This window comes from Oryzias latipes, chromosome 2 (assembly GCF_053564925.1).
Source record: "Oryzias latipes strain Hd-rR chromosome 2, Olatipes_Hd-rR_3.1".
NCBI classification, from domain to species: Eukaryota; Metazoa; Chordata; class Actinopteri; order Beloniformes; family Adrianichthyidae; genus Oryzias; species Oryzias latipes.
In genome coordinates this window covers 11378001-11403847 of record NC_136238.1, presented here as the reverse complement: position 1 = coordinate 11403847, position 25847 = coordinate 11378001, and the positions used below count along the sequence as shown (strand labels likewise).

Here is a 25847-nt window from a genome sequence, read left to right as displayed (position 1 = left end):
GCACCAACTCTATTTTCATGTGATTTGTAGGATTATTATTTATTGTTTGTGATTGCAAAAAGTATTGACATAAATAAGAGGCAGAAAATCTTTATTCCCCTTTTTAGTGACGATGTAAATTTACCATATTTTTCCCAGTACCTTTTTTGAATAATTTCTGCTGGTTCCTTTTTTTTCTAGGAATCCTCAAATGTTCGTAATTAGAGTGCAGGTGTGACTGTAACAGGACGGCTCGGCTTTTTCTGTTATTTGTTACCTGACTCTGCGCACCAAATCATTGAAGCGCACAATCTTTCACTGTCTGTAAACGCGATAGAGGCGCCCCTTCCGGTCAACGCTTTCAAAATAAATTGCTAATTCAACTTTGACAGGACAGATTTGACGTCTGTCAGCGTCGGCGAAAGTCCCCAAAATGTTTTTAAAGATGAATGAAAGTTAGACGCATTAAGAAACAAAGAAATAGCCACGTTTGAACTCTTATTAGATCACTTCTTCTAAAATGGGCATCAGGGTATAGAATGGCTTTTAGTGCAACACAAATAAAATATTCCATTCTATATAAAAACAGTGATATATTTTTTCTAAATAACAAAAAAAAATAATACAAAAAATGTAAAAGTATTAAGTATATAGGTATTAATATTTGATAACTTTACCTGCGACAGTGACTATTAAAAGTCATTGCTTTCTATTAAATATTTAGTTATAGATACAATTTTATACATTTATTTATATATTTGTGTGTCTAAGATGTGTGTCTAAAGCTTTTGTAGAAAAAGCTATTGTAGAATTATGTTTTTAAAACAGCTTTGGATTTGCCCCCTTTTTAATTATTAGTCTTATTATATCAGTTTAATTAAATTGTTATCCAGCATAACAGGATTGTTCTTTAAATACCAAACACAAATGACCTACTTTTCGTTTCAAATGACTTTTTTAAACACATGCAAGAAAGAGCTTACAACTTTTTTTTTTTTTTTTTTTCAAAACAAAGAACTGTGCCTTTATTTTTGAAATCCAAACCCTCAAATTTCCGGTTGCGGCTCGTGCACAGTATGTGATTTGGCGCAGCTGGGATCCCAACTCCACGAGGACTCCCCCCCTCCCCCCTCCCTCTGTGTCTGAGCGGCTCCTCTCAGGCAGGTGAGACATTTTTAGAGACAACATGACCGAACCGCCGCCGAACCGAACCGCCGCCGCCGTGGAGCCCGCGCTGGTGAACGGCCAGAGCGAGCCGACGCAGCCCCAAGAGGAGCAGCGGAAAGCCGAAGCGGAGGGTCCCGGAGAGGGCTTCAAGATGGACCAGGAGATGAAGATCACGGACAGCATAGAGGACCGAGGTGGGTGGTGTCTGCTACCATTGGGACTCACGCGCCACCCAAAAACCGTCCCGAGTTATTATTGCAAAAGCAGACTTTTAATTTATACAATGTTTTTCTACTTGAGCAGAAAATTATTTAAGAAATTCTAATTTATTTTCTACAAAGGCAGACTTTTATTTTATTAATCCTGATTGATAATTTCTACAAAGGGGGACTTTTATTTTATAAAACCAGATTGATAATTTCTACAAAAGCAGAATTATTTTATTTTTTAAATCTAGAAGTTTGGATTAGTTAAAAAAAAGTTTTCATATTATTATGATATTATAAAAAATTTCTAATTAGCTGAAAAAGCTACAAACTAGTCTTGCACAATATACTGCAAATTTATCGTTATCGCAATATCAAGCAGTGCAATATCCATATTGCAAAAGTCAGCAAAAATCGCATTAAATAGTAACCTTTAATGTGCTAAAACAATCTTATGTCAGCATTTAACTAATCAAATAAATCCATTTATGCATTTGACCAATCGGATGGACCAGTTCACGTTGTTGACCAATCAGAAGAGCCCTTTATGTTAGATGTTTGCCTCCTACACCAACAAGGGTCATTTGGAGTATAAATTTTAAACTGTTGCAATGAAATGGTAATGATGTTTTTGGTTGTTTTGCTATTTGTTTATATACCGCAAATTATATCGTTATCGCAATATTGATCACTAATATCGCATATGGCAAGTTTTGCTCATTTCGTGTAGCCCTACTACAAACATCGAAAATCGAAAGAAAAAAAAGGCACTTTGTAATAGCATAGTCATTAAAGTAAAACAATGTATGTGTAGATAAACCATCAAATGTTTTAACTGAAATTTCTTTTTTTTTGCAAAACCCAAAGATGAAGTTGTGTTTCTGTGTGAAATGAACCTTTTTTTTTTGTGGTGAAAATTCCCAAACGTAGACATATTTTTGTCAAATGTTGTGTATTTGTGTTTTGTTGACGTTGTAATAACAAAAGTAACTAAACGTGAGTGGAACTCTGGGCGTCACTTTGCCCTGCGTATCGCCTGCAGGTCTTCTGGAGAGCAGCATGCGCCTAAAGCCTCACGAAGCCCAGAGCTTCCGCAAGAAAGCCCTGTGGGTGTCGTGGGCGTCCATAGTGGCCACCATCATCCTGGCCGTGGCTGCTTTCAGTGAGTAGAATGGGAAATCGCAGACGTTCTTCAGCTGAAGGACAGGTTTGCTTATGAGGGTCACGCCCTGCAGGTCTGTCATCACGCAGCAGCTCGTAAAAATAAAACTCTTCCCATGTTTGTTCTACACTTTCATTGCCCTTCAAAATAAACCGGGGAACTCTTTATAGTTTTAGAACGTGAAGGTATCTGCAAAATCCCAGTTGGAATTGGATCCGTAGATCAGGAAAGACGTCCCTTAGGAGCAGACCACAGATGTCCATTATCTCATCAGCGTGAGCTCACATGACCAAGGATGTGAGCTCGGGACTTCTGACTCACGGTGGCCGCTGACCTGGTGTGTGGGGGGTGGGAAGGGGGTCAGTCACTCTCTGCTCTCGCGTCTGCAACATTCCTGATGGGGAAAAAGATTCAATTTTCCGGTCATGTGACCAGAACGTATCGCAGACTCTGCTGTAAGACTAGACACCCTCCAGGTCTGGAGGGCTTTGGACTGACCTTGGATGGTGGGAAAGTAGCGCTATCGCTTTGCACCTCTTACCTGAGTCGGGTTGGTTGAACTAGTCTAAAAGTAAAGGAGTCGTTTGTTGTTTTATGGCTTAAAAAACGACTAGATAGAAAAAACATGATCGGCAATTAGAAGAAGAGTCTTTTCTACGAACATGGAATCAATCCCAGGATCATGGCAGACCCTTCACCGTATTTAAGAACTAGACTGAGTAACTCGTCCGACTCCCCTAATTAGTTTGCGTTTTCTTTGTAGTTGAAGTTTTTCAAGTGATAATCTGACCAATCAGATGCCCCAAGAAAAGTAAGTGGTCTCGCATAAAACATTTTAAATGTTTGATTGACATGTTTCGTGTAGCCTGCTTTGAAGTGGTAGGGGTGTGGCCTTCCAACAAGCTCACTCCTGATTGGCGGGAGTGGTTCCCATAAAAACATCGACTCAGCCCAACTCGGACCAATCGCTGCTTACTGACGTCTGGGTTCAACATGGTGGCGTCTGTATAGTGAAAAAACGGCTCCTGAATAGACTTCATCTGCCGGAGCCATTCTCTGTGGATGCCGTCAAACTCATTCAGCCAGTTCTCATATACAGTCAATGCGTCGGACACTCCTCAAGCTGGTCGTTACATGTTGAAGAAACTGATATTTTGACAGATTAGCAGTGAGACCCTAAATCAGACCATAGAGGGCTAAAAATTGTATTCGGACTGGACACATTTGGTCCACTTAAATTAACCAGAGTTCGTTTCCTCTAATAATCCGGAACCAATTTTCAGTCTGAATACACCCAAGCACACCCTGGCCCAGGACCTGGAACCACTTTCTGACCCATCTTTCCAGGTGGTCTCGGTTTGTTTCCAATCGGACTGAGCTTCGGTTCCCGATGAATTTCCCCAGTCTAAATAGTTTCCATGCTTGGAGCTGAACACCTAAGCCAAAACGGCCACTGAAGCCGGGCATTATGGGATGTAAACAGAGTGAGAAACACCTTTTAACGTGACACACATTGCTTCTCACTGTTTTCCTCAACAATCTACATGTCGTAGACACTTACCAGTAGCTGCGTTTACATGGACAAAAGTAATCGGAAAGAATGCCTGATCGGAAGAAAAATGCGTCATGTAAACACGCCGTTCAGAATACTCTGCCCCGATCAGACTCGTTCGGATCAAAATTTCTTTCCGATCGAGATAGGTGGGTTATGCCGATTGTTGATCCGATCGTTGTTCATCTAAACGGTTCATTCCGATCGTGCGTCACTACTGCTCTGGTTTAACGTCATGCATAGACGGTGTTTTGCTCCAGAGAAAGCTTTGAAGCTCAAACAGGACCGACTGGCTGCTCTGCGTACGCCCAGAGCAAAGCGCCGCTCCGCTCTCGCCCCTCTGGCTTTTCGCCTCTCCCGTCTCTTACACCCCTCACGAGGGGGGTGGGGAGGAGGAGCGCCTCGTGCCCTGTGATGAGATTGCGGCGTTTCCCGCATGGATTTTATGTTCATCAAACAAGGCTAATGTTGTTAGCGCGTTAGCCATTCCTAGCCTTGGCTTCTTCCAGCTCCGTTCTTCCACAAAAAAGAAGCACTGACCACACGGATTAAAAATAAAATGATGAGCGAACAGGCAATTCATAATATTCGTAACAGTAATAAAAGTACGTATATTACCGAGCTGCTGCATGAATGTATATGGCAGCTAGGTTTGTTTATAACCGGACTCATTTCCTCTTCCGGTATTTCAACACTACTGCTCATGCCCAAACGATTTATTCCGACCGAAAGTGTGACCATGTGAACGTTCGTTCTAATCGTAAAAAGTTTTTCTGATCCCATGTACACGGTGAATTTTAATCCGACCATTGATCCGATCAAGATATTTTGCGCATGTAACCGCGGCTAATATACTTGCTAATCCTAATTTTTTAAATAAAATTTCTTGATGTAGTGCAAGTTCTAGGAATTGTGTCAACACAATAAAACATCTACAGGAGTCATGTGACCCAATCGTTAGTAGGCAGTGACATTGTAAGGTGGAGGAATAACAATGTATATTAGACCTTTTTAGGGAACCTTTACAACAAAGCACATGGATGGGATTCAATCATTAAAAAATACATTGAATTTCCATTGAAGATCCTTGATGGTCGAAGGTATAATTTAACAGAAATGTTATTTTGTGTTAAAAATCTGCCTTCACTGATCTAGAATATATGTTTTTCCTGTTGTGTCTGTTGCTCTCTACTCCATTTACCTGCTTTTCTCCTCTGAACGTTTTTAGTAAGCAGTAAACTCATGAGACGATTGTCTATTCCGGCCTCGTCTCACCTGAACACAAAGCGCCGCGATGCATTTAGATCAGCTGGAAAAACCAGAGAAGGCAGGATCTATAGACCGCCACCCGCTTCATTATCTAGACACAGAAAACACAGTGGTCATGTGACTCTCTAGCTAGTATTGGACTAATTTGATGCTAAGTTCTTAGCTTTATCATTGATGCCCCTCTTTTGCCTCGAAAAAGACACAATTGATCCTCAGTCTTGTAGAAAATTGGCAAAAAACGGTGAAACTGTAGCATAACGCTAAAATAAAAAGGTGACATAGGTGAAACTTCACACCAGAGTTAAGCGTAAGGATGAAAATTTTGCAATTTATTGCAAAATCTTACACTAATTTACATAGAAATGATTTGAGAGCAAGCAAGCAAAACAGGAATGTTGCAGTTCCTCAAATGACCACTAGGGGTGGGTTTCAGTCATTGACTGTATATAGAGAACTAGACTGAGTGTGATGTCACCCATGGAAAATGCCTTGCTTCCGGTTCCAACCAAATGAAGTCAATTTAGTCACCATTTTACCGTTATTTATACCATGGTCTGTTTGAATACTTGATTCTGATTGGTTGCTGGGTGTGGATTAAAACCTGATAACCGCACGGTGAAAAAAGAAGTTTCGGTCACCTAGCTTAAATGTTTTGTATCACTGCGCCGGCTTCTTGAAAACAACCTTTTGCTTCATCATTTGGACAAAAACAAGCGGTACCAAACAAAAAGCAATCCAAATCTGAAAAAAAACAAGAATTAAGAACTAAAACCTGGTTAATATGTATTGGTTTTGTAACTGACCATGGCATAAGCGGGTTAATGGCCTTTTGAAGTATAAGTTATTACTTTTTAACGCATTTCGCGGAAGCAAATGCACGCTTCCACGGTGTGCGTTAAAAAGTAATAAACGCACACTTCGTCGGCCATTAACCCTTACATGTCCGTCGCCAGAATGTCCTCAGTAGGCCGTGATTGGTCTGTCAGTCTACATTTCCATGGTAACCACTCTCTACAATCAGCCACACACCTTCCACCGAAAGCTGATTCTGGAGATTGTGTCAAACGCTTCAAACGTTCGACGTCAGGACACTTTGAGGCATCTGATTGGTCAGTTTACACCTTGAATAACTTTTATTTATTTTTTAATATTGTGAAAAAATGTGGATTAGCAAGAACATGTTAAAAAGAGATAGTAGAGCAAGAATGATTGTTCTGACAAACAGACTGAGTAATAGCTGTTTATTTCTCTATAGCAGCCTATGGGGTTTTGGCTTTTTGGGATCAGCGGGTACTTCCTGTTTGGAACGAGGAATGAGAGGGGAGGAGTCACTCAGACCATTTCTTAATATACAGTCAGCGGTTTCAGTCAGATTTTACACCCGAAATAGAGGTTTGGTGGGAAAAGCTTTTTGGAAATTTGTGCCTTGACCTTTCATTTGTGACTAACTGTGGTAGTGTCATTAAAGACAGCTGTTCAGTTAAACAGTTAAATAGATTGGCAGATTTTAGCTTTACCAGGGCCACTCTGTTACTAGTTTTGGAACAGTGAATTGGGCGGGATAAAGTCCAGTTAAAGTGCAATAACACCTGTTTAGTGTCCTACAGAAAGGATCCATCCATATTAAATGCTAAGTTTTCATTTTTACTCTTTTTGCCTCTACAGTTTTAACATTTTGTTCATTTTCAGACTTCCTTTTCTTTTATTTCCACTTTTTCTTCTTTAGTAAGCTAATTCTTTTTTCAGACTGTTCTCTTTTTCTCACACCAAAACACCTTTGATCTGAAAATCTGTGTCGACTCCACTCCATAAAGTGATAACTCTGCACAGCCCTTTATTTCAGGCTAAAACCATCCCGTCTGGATAACAGCTCTAAGCTTACAAAGGGAGAGATGAAAGCAGCAGCAGCAGAAGTGGTGGGAGGTCCTCAGAGCTGACATGTTGAATACCATTATGATGGACTTCATTAGTATTCAGTGTTTTCCTGTCGGAGCGCTGCAGGCCGTCAAAAACTCACCTCTGCTGCTGCTGTGTCGGCTTGAAATGAGACGAAAGTCCACAGAAGAAAGGAAAACAGTTGCTGCAACTTCAGTAATCTGTTGACGTGAAGACGGGTGCAGCTTTACAGCACAAGACCTCCTAAACCCTTATCCTGACGTCAAAAGGGACGCAGCAAAAAGATTAAAGATCTGGTTTTAAAGCGGTGACTTTGCTCGAGGAGCCGACCCATTTTCTGTTTGACGCGCCAAAACCACAACAAGGACTTCAGCAGTTCCTGTAACTCGTCTATGAACACGAAATAAGTTAAAATTCTGTTAGCGGTCACACACCTAGATGTGTCAAATGTGTTCTCTGCATTGACCCGTCCCCTGGGGGAACAGTAGGCGGCAGACAGTGGCGCGCTCGGGAACCATTTGGTAGTTTAACCCCCCCCCAAAAAAAATCCAATCCCTTATTGCTGAGTGTCAAGCTGGGAGGCATTGGGTCCCGTTTTCAGAGTCTTTGGTATTACTCTTAGATTTGAATTCATGACCTCTCAGGGCGGAGACTCTACTACAAGGCCACTGAGCTGGTCGGTATAAAAACACATTAAACACCTCAGATCTTCTGTGCTCTCGCCCAGCAGGTGAGCATATCTAATGTAGTGTCTCAGATTACCCCCATATGATCCAAACATCACGTAACCATGACAACCCACAGGCCTTAAAGTTGAACTTAAAGCATTCAATTCCAAATGAACAAGACAAACAATGATCACTCCATCACCAAATACGGCTATGTCCGAACACCCACACAAACTACTAAAAAACTATATAGTGCGGCACTCTGTAGTGTCTTGAATATTAAAAGCAATTCGGACACCATGCTCACTACTTTTGACGTCATTGATTTCACAAAGTTAAAATCTAATTAATATGCGCGCTTGGGGAAGATTATTTATGAGTCCCCTGTCTTCTGAAGATAAAAACGTTAATGGTTTATCAAAAAAATAAATAAAAAATGTTAAGACGCAATGCATTGTGGTCTATATTCGCTGATCTAGTGACCATCGATGCACACTGGTTTTTCGCAGAGGCTTCAGGGAAATTTTCTCGGGAACTCGATTTTGGAATTGTAGATTTGGACAGCGTTACAAAATGGCAAACGCACTATATAGTGCCCTATGTAATGCACTATATATTGAGTAGGGAAGGAATTCGGACACAACCTAAAAGACTAGTTCACAGATACGGGAGCGCGCGTTGAATTGTGGGAAATGGCAATGGTGAGGACTTCATAAACGTGTGGAAGTCAACAATAACAGAAGCAAAGGGGCTCGTTTCGGGGCCATTGTTGTGTTTTAAACGTTACAATAGGCGCCAACGTCTTGTAGAATCTATAGAGATGGATTGCAGTATCCATCTAGGAACCTCTTTGGCAACATTTGTAATGGAGTAGCATTAAAATACAGAAGCCGCGGTTACATGTGCAACATTTCTTGATCGGATCAATGGTCGGATTAAAATCCAACTGTGTACATGGGATCAAAAAAACATTTTCGGATTAGAACGAACGTTCACATGGGTCACACTTTCGGTCAGAATAAATCATTTGGGCATGTGCAGTAGTGTTGAAAATACCGGAAGAGGAAATGAGTCCCGTTGTAAACAAACCTAGCTGCCATATACATTCATGCAGCAGCTCAGTAATATACCAGATGATCTTCTAAACGTGCTTTTATTACTGTTATGAATATTGTCGAGTTATTTCTTTTCATTTTCAATGCTGCCCAACTCGAATGGCTCAGGAGACAACGGAGGACGCTGGACAACTCCACTCATTTTAACTTCTTTTTATTTTCAACAAAGAATGGATGAGAGCTTGATAACCTTGAAATAAAACAGAAAATAATAAAACAGATATCAGAAATGTTTGTCAGAAATGTGCTGTTATTTCAAACTTTTGCAAATATTGTACCATTTAACCATTTCACTTGTTGAATAATATTCCCACAAATATCAGACTAGAAATGAAATTGAAATAAACATACCAATGGCGTCACCGAAGTCATCCAAGCATTGAAATGTTTGTTTCTCAGCTTACCATGACTGCCAGACAAAAACCACCATCTCCACCTCAAATCTACTTTCTCTCTGTTCCTTTCCACTTCTTTTTATCCGTGCGCTTGTTCTCCCCCTCTATATCTGTTGCTTTACTTTTAAGTTAGTAAATAGGACCAGATGGCAGTCGTCCTCCGTTGTCTCCTGAGCCATTCGAGTTGGGCACCATTGAAAATGAAAAGAAATAACTCGACAAATATTATGAAGCGTCTGTTCGCTCATCATTTTATTTTTAATCCGTGTGGTCAGTGCTTTTTTTTGTGGAAGAACGGAACTGGAAGAAGGGTTAGGAGTGGCTAACACGCGCTAACAACATTAGCCTTTGATGAACATGAAATCCATGCGGGAAATGCCGCAATCTGCATCTTGGCTGCACGTAAATGTGTGGGAATAACATCAGCCTTTATTTAGTCGGGACAGGACTGGAAACACAAATCCACATGATTGTTTGAACAGTTTCTCAGGTTTCTGCTTTAAAAAGCTCAAACACCGCCCCAAAGCCGCTGTGGGAGCTGGACGTCCGAGCTCTGCTCGATGACACAGTTCTCCTGAGTCCGGCAGCCGCTAACCAAGAGCGGCGGGACGGATCACAGTCTGAAGCCTCCCACACATAACACAACAACCCTAAATGCCCCTATAAGTCCGGCTGCTCTGCTCAGAGACACAGTTCGCCCAGTCCACCGGCACCCGAGCCCGGACCACGCAGGGTCCAGACGTCACAGGGCACGAAGCGCTCCTCCCCCGCACCCCCCTCGTGAGCGGTGTAAGAGAGGGGAGAGGCGAAGAGCCAGCGGGGCGAGGGCGGAGCGAACTGCCTGTCCTGTATGAGCTCCAAAGCTTTCTGTGGAGCAAAACATCGTCTATATATGACGATAAACCAGAGCAGTAGTGACACACGATCAGAATGAACCGTTTACATGAACAAGGATCGGATCAACAATAGGCATAACCCACCTATCTCGATCGGAAAGAAATTTTGATCCGAACGAGTCTGATCGAGGCAAACTATTCCGAATGGCATGATTACACGACGCATTTTTCTTCTGATCAGGCGTTCTTTCCGATTACTTTTGTCCATGTAAACGCAGCTAATGACTTGGTAAAGAACAAACTGTTCAGTGACATTGTTAGGGAGCAATACTGACTTGTACCATCGCTCAAGTTCTAATTACTTTGAAGTATAAAGTATCTAATAGTCTTCTACTCCGTATCAGAAACATATGTCGGTGATCCTGGTGGGCGGCTAAAGCTTCAGACCATTTGAATCAATAACCCGGCTGTCTTTTAGATCTGTGAAAGGATTTGGGAATTGTTTTCTGGCAATGCAGAGAAGTTTATGATCTGTTCAAAAGAAGAATATTCTATGCCTTTAATGAATAAAGTAAACGTCAAAGATAGGCCAAATGCCCAATTTAGCCTTCAACTAGTAGTACAGATAAGAGATTGGCCGTTATAATTTTTTCAGGCCGATACTGATAACCGATATTTCACTTGCAACTGTGGCCGATAGCTGATATTTGCCGATACGAATTTTTAAGTGTCTGGAATAACAACGTTTACATTTCCTTGACCTTTTTAACATACTGCGAGGGATCTCAAAGGAACATTTATCACTTTAAAACTTTGAAAATATATCTAAAAACATTTATACCATTTGACTTTTGGACACAACGGCAAACCATTGCCAGCGATCTGTTAGAAACAACATGTATCGCTATCAAAATAACATTTACCTGGGGCCTGTTTCAGAAAGGAGGTTCAACCAACTCTGAGGTTGAACTTGAACTCTGAGTTGGTCAATCGGGAGATTAACAACTCTGAGTTTTCTGTTTCAGAGTTGCTGATCCGAGTTAGATCAATCAACTCTGAGTGGACTGATTCGAAGGTGAGCGTGCGCACCGCGTCTATAAGAAGCCATTATCAATGGAGCGCAGATATCACGAGTCACCATGGCAACCGTGAAAAAAAGAGGTCTGCGTATTTTTCGCCAGCTGAACTTGACGTGCTGCTGCAGAGTTACAGTGAATATGAGCAGATATTATCGAAGAAAAGCAACACCGCTGCATCTGCAAAACAGAGACAGTTAGCGTGGGAGAACATAGCTGCTCAAATTAATGCCTAAGTTTGCATTTAAATCATTGTTATAAAATATTGACTATAATAACTTTTTAAATAGCGTAAGTTTAAGGAGTGAAATAAAAAATGGCGATATTAAGGTGTTCTTTTGAAGTGTTATTCCTGGTGTAAATGCATGAAATGCTGCATAGTGTACAGAACCAATCTGGGGGGGGAAATGCATTTAACGTCGGTAATGTTTAGAGGACTTTTTTGTTAACCTTCCCCTCTTGCAAACGTTGGTCAGTTTAATATTAATACATGCAATTGTGTTTTTAAAAGTGAACCTTTGTCTACTGTTGAACCTTTCGCTGCGCGAAGACTTCTCCTTTCTTTTCTCTCGTCTTTCCGACCGTGGTCAAAAGCGCAGGGGAGATTTCCTTCAGGGCCGAAGGGAATTCTCCTTCGGGGTTCACTTCCCGTTGGAAACCCTCAACCGCCAGAGCGGATTAAGAATGACTCCAAAACAGTTATTCTGGGAATGACACCTTCTCTTTATTTAACTCAGTGCTCCGTCCTCCGAACACACAATATATTCCACGCACACACCTCCCCTCCTTGCTCACCCCCCCCCCCCCCCCTCTGCACCTGCAATCGCCCCACCCCTTGTCTCTCGTGGATCGCACCCCGCTCAGCACACACACGCTGCAACACTACCCTTGTATTGATCAAGTGGTATAGGTTTATAGGGGATTAAGAAAGTAAGCAGTGCTAGAAAATTGTGTTTCCAAAAAGTAATTGTTACATTAATCTAATTCAATATCCCTGATTTCATTTTCACGTAGATGCAATCCTGCAGGAATTAAAAGAACATGGCAGCAGCTAAAAATGAAAAAGAAAAAATCGAGTCTTCTCAAAATCCTCGTACGAGGTAAATATAATTTTCTACGAATTAATGCAGCCTCCTCGTCTATTGGGTCCTCCAAAAAAGGACAAGCCATTCTTGTCACTTAGACCGTCTCTGTGTGACGGACATGTGGGCAATGAAGGTTAAAGCGAAAAATACCGCTTCGTCTTTAAAAAGGGGAGGGGACCGGCAGAAACTTTGAGTTTGGAGAATAAAACCTGCTCCCGACCAGGTTAGGTTCACAGCATAAGTAACCATGGATACGGACTCCGAGTAGAAGTTAGCTCTCTTTCAGAAACGGGTTTGACTTACTCTGCTTTCTCTGGTTTAACAAACCTCCCATTCTGAAACGGAAAACCCAGGGTTTCCCTGATTTCAGGGTTAATGCACTCAGAGTTTACACTTAACCTCCTTTCTGAAACAGGCCCCTGTAAACAGCCAAGTACTGGTTATGACTGTAAACATTAGCTTCCCAGAGCCAGGGAATTATTAGGAAAAAAATAAAGTGTATCTGAAAGCAGTCTAAAAAATATTGGTAGATTTTTTTTTTTTAATGTCGGGACGATACAGATAAACTGAAATTGTCTAAATATTGGCGGATACCGATACCGCCACCAATCTATTGCCCATTTCTAGTATAGATCTCTAATGTATTGTAGTATTGTAGCATATAGGCCTAATATTGAAACACACAACTGTCATTTAGTAAAAATCACGACTTAGCATAAAAAACTCTCAGGTTCTGTCAGACATGGCAAATTCTCTACATCCATACCTCGGTTTTTCTTTGTCTTCCTTGGTTGGGATGGGAGGGATTTGCCTCCCGTCTGTTGCATAGAAGCGCCATTTATCTGTTAACTGACCTACAAGTGTGGAGACCAGCTGAGTGGCCTCGTGGAAGAGTGTCCGGCCTTGGACTTGAAGGTCGTGAATTCAAATCCACAAGTCACACCAAAGACTCTAAAAATGGGACCCAAAGCCTCGCTGCTTGACAGGAATTTGGGAGGGTTAAATCTCCAAATGGTTCTGTGTCTGCAGCTCACTGCTCCCCCCCAGGAGATGAGTCAAATGCGGAGAGCGAACGTCACACATCTAAGTGTGTGCCTGCTAACGGGACTTTTAACTCTGACAAACCGTGTTTCTGCAGCTAGACCTGTAATTTTGCTTTTGAAAATGCAGCACAGTGGCAAAGTTTTAGCTTAGAGGTCGCCATGTTTGTCTTCATATGAGGCCTCCACCTTTGAATCAGCACATTTTAAAAGAGAAATAGCATAAGCATAAATATTTTAAGCCATTTTTAAAAATATGTACAAAGCAGTTAGCTTTAAAGTCCCTCTCTGATCATCTTTCGATTTTCTTTTAGTTAGGATTATGTTTTTAGCCAAAAAAAAAACCTGTGTTGTTTTCTAAATTTTATAATTCCTTGGATTATCCTTAAATTCTAACAATCCATTTTCGCAACTCCAGCCTTCTTTTTCTTCATTTTCTTAACATTTATACAGACATAGACTCTGAGGGTTTATTCTTTAATTATTTATTGTTCCTATGTGTGATTGTTCCTATGTGTGAATACATGTCACATGTTAATCCAAACATGGAGAGCATAACCTTTGATCTCAAGGATTAAACTCTGATATAAATCAGCATTTTAATGCTTTAAATTTAACGTCCATGAATCTGTAGACGTCCTGTAGAAACACCGAGCTCCATCAGAGATGAATAAAAGCAACTCGGATGCTGGATATTCTGTTTTGCTTCTCTTGTCGGATGCCACTTAGAGTGAGGAAGAGGAGGAGGAGGAGGGAGAGCTCTGCACACTCATGTGTTTGTCTGTATGTGAGCTCCTCCCTGCTGACATCCATCCTGCCTCTTTGGGAGCCAATTATCCACTCCTGGCTTCAGCTTCCTGACACACAGATTCAGAATTTCTTGTTTCTCCTCCTAATGAAGGAGTGAGGAGGAGAGGGGGCGAGGAAGGAGAGGATGAAGGGCAGGAGATGTGTCTGGCGGAATAACTTTACACTCAGATCTGTGCAGAACAGAGATCCGCCTGTTTCTCTTTGCTCCACCAGCTTGTTGACGTTCTCCACCTGTGTATTTAAAGGGGCTTGCTTTACCTCTTTATGAGATTATTCAACTTTCTGTACAAAAGAAACATTTTAAAAAGGCAGAAATCTTTTTTGGTTATTAAAATATTTTAACTTCTCATTTTACCAATGAAAGTTTGACTTTTTTATTGGAATTCCTAACCAAATAAAACTGGTTTTGGAGGGGAAAATAAATACTTAAAACAAAACTTTAATTTAACCCCTTCATGCCATGTGACGGTCATTTCCAACGTACCATTAGGTCCAGGACTCCATTTACCTTGTAGAAAAGCACACGAAACTGTGTACATACACATATATACACACGTGTGTATATATGTGTATGTATATATTGGGATGAGGGATCAAAGTGAGAGCTGTTGTGTGTGTTTGTGTCGGTGTTTGTGTCGGTTATATTTTAACGTTTCTACTTTACTAACTCCAAAGTGGTATTTTAAGCTGTTCACATATTTCTGAGTATTCCTCTAAAAACCTGCGCTCTGAGCAGCAGCCCAGGTCATATATTATCAAGGTCAACTCTGAAAGGCCCTAAGAATAGCACAATAACTTGGGTCAAAATGTGTATTTTCTTTTGTTAGTTCTTCACTCTACCTTACCTTCTTTTCTTATAAATCTAACAGGAGAAGGAATCTCCCCGAAAATGAGACGTGGCGTCTGAAGAAACGAATCCTCTCATTGATTAAGAAATCAATCAATAATGAAGGGAGGAACGCTGGTTCCTTTAGGAGTAAGGGAAGATGAGAAAGTGGAAGTGCTGAGACCCCCTGCTGAGCATTTTCTCTGCCTGCCCCCCCCCCCAGAGAAGCTAAAAATAACAGAAGGGGGGGTTCTGTATTTGTCTCTTGTTTTCTGGTTTAAAGTGTGACTTTTCCTCATCAGGTAAAAAGCTGGAAACCATTTCAGATGATCCGTTACTGCAATCTTTTCTAAAATCCAATGTGTGAATAAGAAGTGTCGTCTCTTTGCAGCCGTCTCCATCATGCGCCACAGCGCCTCCGCCTTTGGATTTGCTGTAAGTCTCATGTGATGTGGAACTAAAAACATGGCTGTTCCTCTGATCCCCCGCGCCGCCCCCGTCTGAAGAGTCTGTGTTCTCGCTCTGCAGTTTGATGCTGTGCTGGACGTGCTCTCCTCCGTCATCGTGTTGTGGCGCTACAGCAACGCGGCCGCCGTCCACTCGGCCCACCGCGAGTACATGTGAGTGCGCCTTTCACCTTTACTGTCATAAAAAAAGAAAGGCTCACACAAACACAACCAGTGAAGATGAGCAGCAGGTCATGAAGAAACGGCCCTCTCATCTGAACTTTGGCTTGGCTTTACTGAAAGCCACCCTGCTCAGACCAGCATGATACAATAAAAAAAACACTTTTCAAAATGGCGGCTTTTCTGTTGGTTTTATCGCCATAGCAACCATTAGTTTTTTTGGTCGCCTGGAGGTGTTTAAGAGGTCTCTGTACGTTTTAGAAGAATCCGCAAAAGTAAATTTTTGGATTTCCCTAGCAACTAAACACATTGGTAGATTTTGTAGTAGTTTTCTGAGCCCCACAAGATATTTCCGCCCCATACATTTTTATTTTGATGGTATCGGCAGCTATCATTTCAACATTTGGGGGTTGTCCACAACACTCAAAATTCATTTTCATCGGGCTCCAGGTGTGTGGAAAATGTTTTTGAGTTTGTGGGGGGGGTGAAATTTTCACTCAAAGGATAGATAGATAGATAGATTTCTCAGGTTTAACAGTGTAAACATTATGAACAAACAGAATAACATCTGCAACCTGCACGACAAAGTAAAATTAAATTAAACAAAATAAATAGATAAGTAAAAAGTACACACAAAAACAACCATTATAAGAACAAAAAACAACGGAAAACAACAACAACTGCGACAATAAGTAAATAAATGATTGAATGAAAAACACCCGTTGCTCCAGTGTGTGAATGCAGTGAGACGGAAGAATTGCAAAAACAATCTGGGTCAGAATAAATGAAATGAATACATTTTTTTTAAAGTGACCACATTTGACCCAATGGGTTAGGGTTAATGACCGACGAAGTGTGCGTTATTACTTTTTAACGCACGCCGTGGAAGCCTGAACCATCTGACGCGAAGCGGAGGACGGTTGCTTCCAAGAAGTGCGTTAAAAAGTGATAATGCACACTTCAAAGGCCATTAACCTGCTTATACCATGGTCACTTACAAAAGTACGGAGCCCTTGTCTTGACATTAAGATATAAAAATATATCTTGTTCCCACAGATTATTATCTCGTTCGCACGAAATACTATTCCGTTCCCACAAGATACTATTGCGTTCCCTCAAAATACTATCGAAATGATTCGAAATGATTAACTCGTGCGAACGCAATAATTATGTCGTTCGAACGCAATAATTAATCCGTTCGAACGCAATAATTATTCACGTCATAAGTCATACACGCGGATATGCTCTCTGTTGTACGCCGGCAAAACTAAGCCGCTTTCAGCGGTAACTTCCGTGTCTCTGTGACCCATATTCGTTCAAAAAAGGAACATGAAAAACAAAAATGATCACTTTATTACCGTCTCAATGAATATAAGAAAAATATCAAAAGATTTATGACAACTAGGCTGCTTTGTCATACGATAGCTCCTGCTAGGCTACCACTAGCTCCGCCGCAGAGCTCTTTGATGTATGCCGGCATTTGGGCAACTGGCTGGTCGGTTGTCAGACAGCTGATATGGTAGTTTAGGGTCGAATAGGAATAATAATATTCAGGACTTGTATTTTATTAACTTTAGCAGTCAGTTGCTTTACATTCGAAGGCTATAAGGATACATGCTAACTGACTAGCCGATCATTTATCCTATTATTAATTTACGTCATAGATTTACAGCAGATATCTTCACATTTCTGTCTGTGTGTGTCTCATTACATTGCATTGAAGACACGGAGGATGTTTAGAGAACAGGTTTATTTATCTTAAAAAGCACAGAAGCATCCATCGTATTCACGTTCATTCACATGATGATGATCTGGTACGCCCTCCGGTCATCTTGCTGCAAAAGCCGCTTCCTGCCGCTACTTCCGTGTCTCTGTGAGCATTCAATAGGGGTAAAAATAAAAGTAAGAATGGTCGATCTGTTATTGTCTCGATGAAAATCTGAAAAATATCATACTAAGCTGGCTGCTCCGCCTAAAGCACTTACCTTTAGCTTGTAGCATAATAACAATAGCAGTACGTCACGTTTCCCAGCATGCTTAGCGGCCAATCATTGGCCAATCACCGTGTCCCTGTGACCAAGGTCTAACAACAAGACCAATGATCCAGATGACCAGATCATCATCATGTGAATGAACGTGAATACGATGGATGCTTCTGTGCTTTTTAAGATAAATAAATCTGTTCTCTAAACATTCTCCGTGTCTTCAATGCAATGTAATGAGACACACACAGACAGAAATGTGAAGGTATCTGCTGTAAATCTATGACGTAAATTAATAACAGGATATGATCAGCTAGTCGGTTAGCGTGTAGCCTTATAGCCTTCGAATGTAAAGCAACTGACTGCTAAAGTTAATAAAATACAAGTCCTGAATATTATTATTCCTATTCGACCCTAAACTACAATATCAGCTGTCTGTCTGTCAACCGACCAGCCAGTTGCCCAAATGCCGGCATACATCAAAGAGCTCTGCGGCGGAACTAGTAGCAGCCTAGCAGGAGCTATCGTAGACAAAGTAGCCTAGTTGTCATAAATCTTTTGATATTTTTCTTATATTCATTGAGACGGTAATAAAGTGATCATTTTTGTTTTTAATGTTCCTTTTTTGAACGAATATGGGTCACAGAGACACGGAAGTTAGCGCTGAAAGCGGCTTAGTTTTGCCGGCGTACAGAGAGCATATCCGCGTGTATGACTTATGACGTGAATAATTATTGCGTTCGAACGGATTAATTATTGCGTTCGCACGAGTTAATCAGTTCGAAGGAACGGAATAGTATTTTGAGGGAACGCAATAGTATCTTGTGGGAACGGAATAGTATTTCGTGCGAACGAGATATTAATCTGTGGGAACAAGATATATTTTTATATCTTAATGTCAGGACACGGGCTCCGTACAAAAGCAATACATATTAACCAGTTTTTATTCCTTAATTCGTGTTTTTTTCCGATTTGGATAGCTTTTCTCACAAAAATCGGACTATACATCACGTGATGCTGCGCATCGTGCCGCACCACTGCTGCAGTCAAGATTCGGCGATTTATATGCTGATCTTTCCGATGGGTTGAATAAAGCATCAGTTCAGAGAGAAAGTTCACCTCTTACCGCTTGTTTTTGTCCAAATGATGAAGCAAAGGGTCGTTTTAAAGAAGCCAGCGCAGTGATACAAAACATTTAAGCTAGCTGACCGAACTTCTTTTTTCACCGTGCGGTTATCAGGTTTTAATGCATACCCAGCAGCCAATCAGAATCGAGTATTCAACCGGACCATGGTATAAGCCTGACTAAATGACCACACGACTGCGTGTGGTGCGTTTAAGAACGTGGTTTCGTGAACTCACATTCAGGCGGTGGTGGTCTCACCAGACACGCATGGAGGGGGCTTTTTATTCTTTTGTTTGTTTACCTTTTACCAGCACCTGTCCGCCACCTACAGGGGAATGAAGCTCTATGTGAAAAACTTGTGTTCCGGACGCATAAGCCCCGAAATAATAATAACAATAATTAAAGCTAGGTGACCGGAACGTCTTTTTTCACCGTGCGGTTATCAGGTTTTAATGCACTCCCAGCAGCCAATCAGAATCGAGTATTCCCCCTGACCATGGTACAACCAGGGTTAAAGTTGAAGGTGTAAAACTCGGCTTAGTGGAGCAGAAACTCCTCCACCCCAGGAGGAGCCGGAGAAGGTGGTCTGGACACCGGAGAATGTCACCTGGACAGATTCCCAGTGTGGAGTTCTGGGGAAAAAACAGATTTCCTCTCAGAGAAACTGAAGGAGAAGCTCTGGGAGTCCTTTCTGTGATCGTTGCCCCAGCAACCTGAGTCCAGAAGAAGCAGAAGAGAACGAATGAGTGGAACTGAATCTCCCTGAACTTTTTAAACATAGGTGAACGTTAGTCGTGACGCATGATCTAATTGAAGACTGAGTTTATTTAAGCAGATGTTTTAGAATCGGCAGTAGAAAAACTCCCTGAAACTAAATCAAATGTTTGCTTTAGGTTGTTGACATGCAAACGTGTTGTTGCAGCAGCTAACCGGCGGTTCTCACTAAAGACCGCAGACGGGTTCCTATCAGTGCTCCTTGACAGCGTGAACCCTCAGGTTTTTCTGCAGCGGCGCTCAGCTGCCGCTGCCGCCGCCAGATCCACAGCTATTCGTCAGGATTTTTCAACCTGTCTGCCTTTTTGATAAAGAAGATGTGGTTGGAAGGGTAATACCCGAGAGATGGCTGGTTGCCACGGTAACATGCCTGAGGTGTCTGAGCCGGACAGGCTTTTGTTTCCAAATGAAAATGTGCTCAACGGCGTTTGGCGTTTATGGAATAGAGCAGAGGCTGGATTTTCTAATCTTCCTGTGGAGTTCTGCTGAGAAGAAAAGCTCCCGTGTGTTTATGTGTGTGTGTGTCCTGCTGAGGACTTCCCAGAGGGATGCTGGGGGTTGCCTTGGTTACCTCATCCAGTCGCGGAGAGCCGGCTTCACTCCGTTAACCATGCATGACCGGGGCATATGCTCTGACAGGCATTGTGTCCCTCCGCACTCTAATTGGATGAAAAATGTCAGACGGATAAACATACGAAGCATCTTTGAGAAACATTCATTAAATGTTCTGCAAACGCAGAAAAAATGTCGTTTTTTTCCCCGAAGTCCTTCGACTTTAAAGGTCCAGATCCGATTGTCTTCCACCTTTTTTTCCCTCAGAGCTTGCGTCATCCTGGGAGTGGTTTTCATCCTGTCTTCCCTGTGCATCCTGGGAAAAGCCATCCATGACCTGGCCACCAAACTACTGCCGGAAGTGGTGAGAGTTGATCAACTAAACCCAAAGGGTTTGTGGTGTAGAAGGTTTTTTTTACTCCACAATAAAAGCACCCTCCTTCTATTCAGTTTACGTGAAAACAGTAAACAACTGCAGGTTCTCTGATTGAATATTTTTATAGACTTAATCACAGCAGACAGTTATTATTTTGAATCTTCTCACACATTCTCTGAAAAAGAAAAATGACAGAGTTTCTCTGTTCTCTATGTATAAAAAAATTGGTCATTTGTGAAAAAAAAGGAAAAAGAGACAAAAGTTGTGGTCTTATGTGAGATTTTCATAGATCTATCACAAATGAACCACGGATAAGCCACGCAAAGAACACGTAAACCAACGTAGGACATGAACCGTGCGTGATTAAGATGCAATTAATTGCTGATTTGTGCGTCAATTACATGATTTTAACATGTGTGCGTTGAATGTGCGATATGAAAGTTATACATTGGTGGTTCATGCGTGAAAAGTCTTTTAAACATACGTGGGACAGTCGTGGAAAGCCAGAAATTTGCGAATGAATCTCACAAAAATCACGCACAATTGCATAAGATTTACGTAATAATTGCGTATGAACTATGGAAAATACGTGTAACCTGCGTAATATTCAACTGACTAATTTTCAAAATGTAATTTTCGCAAAGACCTGTCGGCCGAAACCCTCGACGGAAATCCAAGTATATCACAAAATTCCATACGTGAAAATGCACAAAATGTACGTAGTGGCTATTTGACACGGCCCCTTATCTCCTTTAGCAAAAGACATAACATGCCATCATTTCAGGAAGGAGTGAGGAAACTCTAATCCCACAATCCTTTGCTGGATCAAAGACGTACTTTGATGAAGTCCCATGTAGTTTTTAGGCATGAATTTAGCAGCTTTTGTAGTTTACATGTTGGTAAAATGTTTACAAAATAACTGAACCCAAAGAAGTGATCTCTGTCTTCAGCTTTTATTTTGATCAGTTTCTGATAAAACTGTTAAAAATGAAACTGTAAGCACAGATTTCATGCTGTTGGCATTAGGGGTGTGTGTTGGCAGGAGTCTGGAGATACGATACATATCCCGATATTGTACCGGAACACTTTTTCTGTCTTTTTTTTTTTTAAAGTATGACTTAGAAAAAAACTTTCCTTGTCATAAAATCTATAAAATTCAGTTTATTTAATGTTAACAATGTTTAGCACTGCAAATGTATCTCATGTATAAGTGGCAAAAAATTCATAGTGTTTTTATTTTGGTAACTTCTTTAAAGGGAACAGTCAACATTGTGTGATTTCCACAACAAAATATTTGTCAGTATAAGAAAAAAAATTGAATTAAAGTGCAATAAACAACAAGGTTCTAAAAGTATGATTGAGGAAATAAAGTGCTGTTTATTTTCAATATTAATGTAGCTTCTTCAGTACTTTCAAACAGTTTAGGAGCCTGAATGTTGCTTCAAAAAAAGGGGGGGAAAAACATTAATTCTTTCCAGAATCAAAGTATAATTATGAGGCAGCATGACAGGATGAAGGAGATGCTTTAATGTGGCTAAGATGCTTTATTTACATGACAGTCTGCACCGTAGCACTGCAGCTACGCTTTCTCACACGCTGAAGTGAACACGGATTTCACCGCAGAACTTTGGTCCGCTTTGCTGACAGCATTTTGGCCGATGCTGAGTGCATTAGCTGCTTCAGTGCTTCAGTCGTTTTCATCTGAGCCGCTAAAAAGTACCGCAATTCGCGTTTTTATGTGTTACTGGCAGCAACATGGCACATAGTTTCAGTTCGATACCATCCTAAGTAAAAACTAAGTAGAGCATGTCTCACAACAACAAACAAGCTGCTTCTCGTTGACATCTTGTTGTCGTTTATGTGGTGTAGAGATGCTCAAAGAGGCTCAGTGTGCTCTGCTGCCAACTAGTGGTCGGAGGTGTAAGTGGAAAACAAGAGTCAGACGCTAAAGGACGCTAAAAATAGTTAAATAAATATCGTCGTGGCAGCATCTTGACTAGATCCCCAAAGGAAATATTGTGATATATTGCCAAAACGATGGTTTCCAGCACCATTCCCAATGATGTTTAGTGAAAAACAAAAAGGTAATGGTAGGAGTTATTGTTGAGATTTGAAACACATCCCAGGGCTGCTTGGTCTGAGTCAGATAGTTGTTTACTTTGGAACTTGTTAAAGCTCGTCTGAGCTCTGGAAGACTGGCTTTACTTGCAAGTGAAGTGTGGTGCAGTTCACTACAGTGTAAAAGCAGACAGGACTAAAATGTTGACACGTCAAGCCCAATTCAAATCCAAAGATGTACAAATCACTTGAGATGGAATGTTTTTTCCTGGCCAGCGATTGCGTTGTGAAATGTTTCGTAAAATAAGAAGCTGGTTTCACCGCCTGAAAACTTTTGTCTCAAGGCTGCAGAGTGAAAAGGAACCATGTGGAGCTGGAACATGTTTCTGCATTGCTCTAATGGTGCATGTAGTGCTCATCATTCTTGTTGCAACGCTAATGTTAGCTTGGGGTTATGAGGGGCTGTAAGCTAGCGGGGGAGAGTGTAAAACAAAGGGCTCGTGGTAAATGAGTGCAGGTGTACTTCCATGGCAACGGTCCCGCCCACAAATCAGAGGGGAATTTCTAACTCACTACTGCCGCTCTGCGGAAACTATGTTCCAGTAAACGACCTGAATTTTGGCTACAAAATGCATAATTTTGATTAATAGACTGGGAACACTTTGAAAATAGATCAGTAAGGGTTATTGGCCCACGAAGTATGCATTACACCGCCGTGGAAGCCTGAGGACGGTTGCTTCCATGAAGTGGGTTAAAATGTGATAATGCATACCTCAAAGACCATTAACTCGCTTATTCCATGGTCACTGACAAAAGAAAATAAATATTAACCAGTTTTAGTCCTTAATTCTTGTTTTTTTCCGATTTGGATCACTTATTTCAAGAAAAGCGGACTATTTGTAGGTATTTGTACGTGGTGTGGTGCGTTGTCACGGTAACGTGGCAAGGTGCAGTCAAGATTTGGCGATATAAAGCGATATCTCTATAAATGCTGCTCGTCCTGATGGCTTGAATAAAGCATCAGTTCAGAGAGAAAGTTCACCTCTTACCGCTTTTTTTTGTCCAAATGATGAAGCTAAAAGTTGTCTTAAAGAAGCCGGCGCGGTGATACAGAAGATTTAGGATAGGTGACCGGAACTTCTTTTTGGGGGGTGCGGTTATCACTTTTTAATGCACATCCAGCAGCCAATCCGCATAGAGTATTCACCTTGACCATTGTATAAATAAGAATTAAATGTATATACATATGTGGATTGATGAATAAACAGAATTTAGTCTAGACTCAGTTATTTAATTATAAAAACGCACAAATGCAATACAATAAAAGTTGCAGTGTCAAAATAAAGAAAAAAAAACAATTAATAAAAGGCAGAAATAAAAAAATTACAAAAGTATGAAAAGCGCAGTATATAATGGAGCTAAAAGGACAAAAAGATAAAGAAGCCAACATTCACTTAAAATGTAGAAATATCAAATACTATTAAAAAAACAAGCATTTCACATTTCTGAGAAACTTTTTCTGCATTTCTGATTTAGGACAACAGAAAAATGTTAAATCAAATCAAACTTTACTTGTAGAGCACTTTTTACTGCGCCAGCTACTCAAAGTGCTATGCATAAAAACATAATCACTCATAATCAGACAAATATTTTGTTTAGAACCTGCATAATGCTGGACCCCCCCACCCCCCCCCCACACACACACACATACACACATCCATACATACACACCATGATAACAAGAATGACAAACTGATGAAATGTAGGAACCTGGCTTTGTACGGAAGTAGGTTAACAATGTTTTGGGGACAAGACCCCCACTCAAGTCTACAGAATAAACTACCACAGGACCCCCCCCCCAGACAAAGAGCCAGATCCAGGAGAGATCTGACACCATTCACTGAAAAGGGTCAGTCACTGATGTGGAGGATTCCTCTGAGGAAAACACTGGAGCTACAACAAAAATGTAAAAGGAATCAAATAAAAATGAAAATAAATGTAAAAAAAAATGAATAAATAAGTACATAAATAAACCATAAGAGATGTATAAAATGAATAAATAGATTAAAAAAAAACAATCAATAAATCAATACATACACATATATCAAATTGGTAAAAAGAGAACATAAAAATATTAAATAAGTTCCTAAATGTCAACTAAAAGCGAGATCAAAATGGTAAAAAGGCTCTCTGGGAGGCTGTTCAACAGGAGAGGTCCATTAAACTGAATGAGGCCTCGCCGTATGTTTTGGTTCTGACTTTTGAAGAAACCAAAAGGCCGGTATCAGAGGACCTCAGGGTCTGCGAGGGCTCATACTGTGAAATCATATCGGATAAATATGAAGGCCCGAGACCATAAAAACATGTATAAACCAATAAAATAACTTTAAAATCAATTCTGAAACGCACGGGTAGCCAATGCAGCGATTTTAAAATGGGTGTAATATGTTCCCGCCCCCTGGTCCTCGTCAGCATGCGTGCGGCTGAATTTTGCAGTAGTTGAAGATTCGACATCCTTCTTCTGGGAAGACAAGAGAGCAGGGCATTACAAATCTATATTTTTTTATTTCAATTTGACACCAAATCACCAAAGTCATTAAATTCACTCTCATTACCCAGAATTACTAGAGTATTTTTAGACCCACACACAGATTTAAGCTCCAACCAGTCCGTTCAATTGTCATCCATCCAAAAAAAAAAAACCTCTGAGCGCGCTCACTGCAACAGCTGCTTCACCGGCAGCTGCATGGTTGAACATCTCTGTTGATGTCAAAGCCAGACGTTGAGGCCTAATCAGATTTTTCCGAGGAATTTGGATTTATTTTCAGTCCAGTTTGTCCAACTTTCTGCCAAGGCTTTTGGAATTAGAGGAAGCCGTCTGGTCTTTGGATCTAATAAACGTCCTTTACAGACTCCAGAAGAGAGGAGATCTGCCCGGCCGCCCCCGTCTGGCCCTTTTCTGGTGGATCTTATTGGGAGCTGATGTCAGTCCTGATGCTGGTGAACATGTGAGAAGATTGGACATTTAATGGACTTTAAATGAAGTTTTTCAAGCGTTTGCACCCAGTGATGAACAATCATTGACTGTATATGAAACTGGATTGAGTGAGTGTGACATCACTCATGGAGAAAGGGCTGACTACCGGCCTCAACCAAAGGAAGTCAATTCAGACAACAATTTGTCTTGATACAGAGGTCGACTTGTTGGAACCAGTCATCGTCAGTAAGCAGTGGTTGGTCAGAACCGGTGTGATTCATCGTTTCTGTGGCA

The 25847-nt window shown here is 41.0% G+C and overlaps 1 protein-coding gene across 1 annotated transcript in view; it reads left to right on the top strand.

Annotated features, from left to right (window-relative positions):
* The first annotated feature begins 994 nt into the window (after positions 1 to 994).
* LOC101167936 (transmembrane protein 163a) overlaps positions 995 to 25847 on the top strand; it is a 33921-nt gene continuing 9068 nt past the window's right edge. Inside the window, exons 1-5 of the mRNA XM_004066573.5 lie at positions 995 to 1340; positions 2395 to 2514; positions 15474 to 15517; positions 15611 to 15702; positions 20410 to 20506. Coding sequence (XP_004066621.1) covers positions 1166 to 1340; positions 2395 to 2514; positions 15474 to 15517; positions 15611 to 15702; positions 20410 to 20506 — 528 coding nt within the window. The 5' untranslated portion in view covers positions 995 to 1165. The remainder of the gene's footprint in view (positions 1341 to 2394; positions 2515 to 15473; positions 15518 to 15610; positions 15703 to 20409; positions 20507 to 25847) is intronic.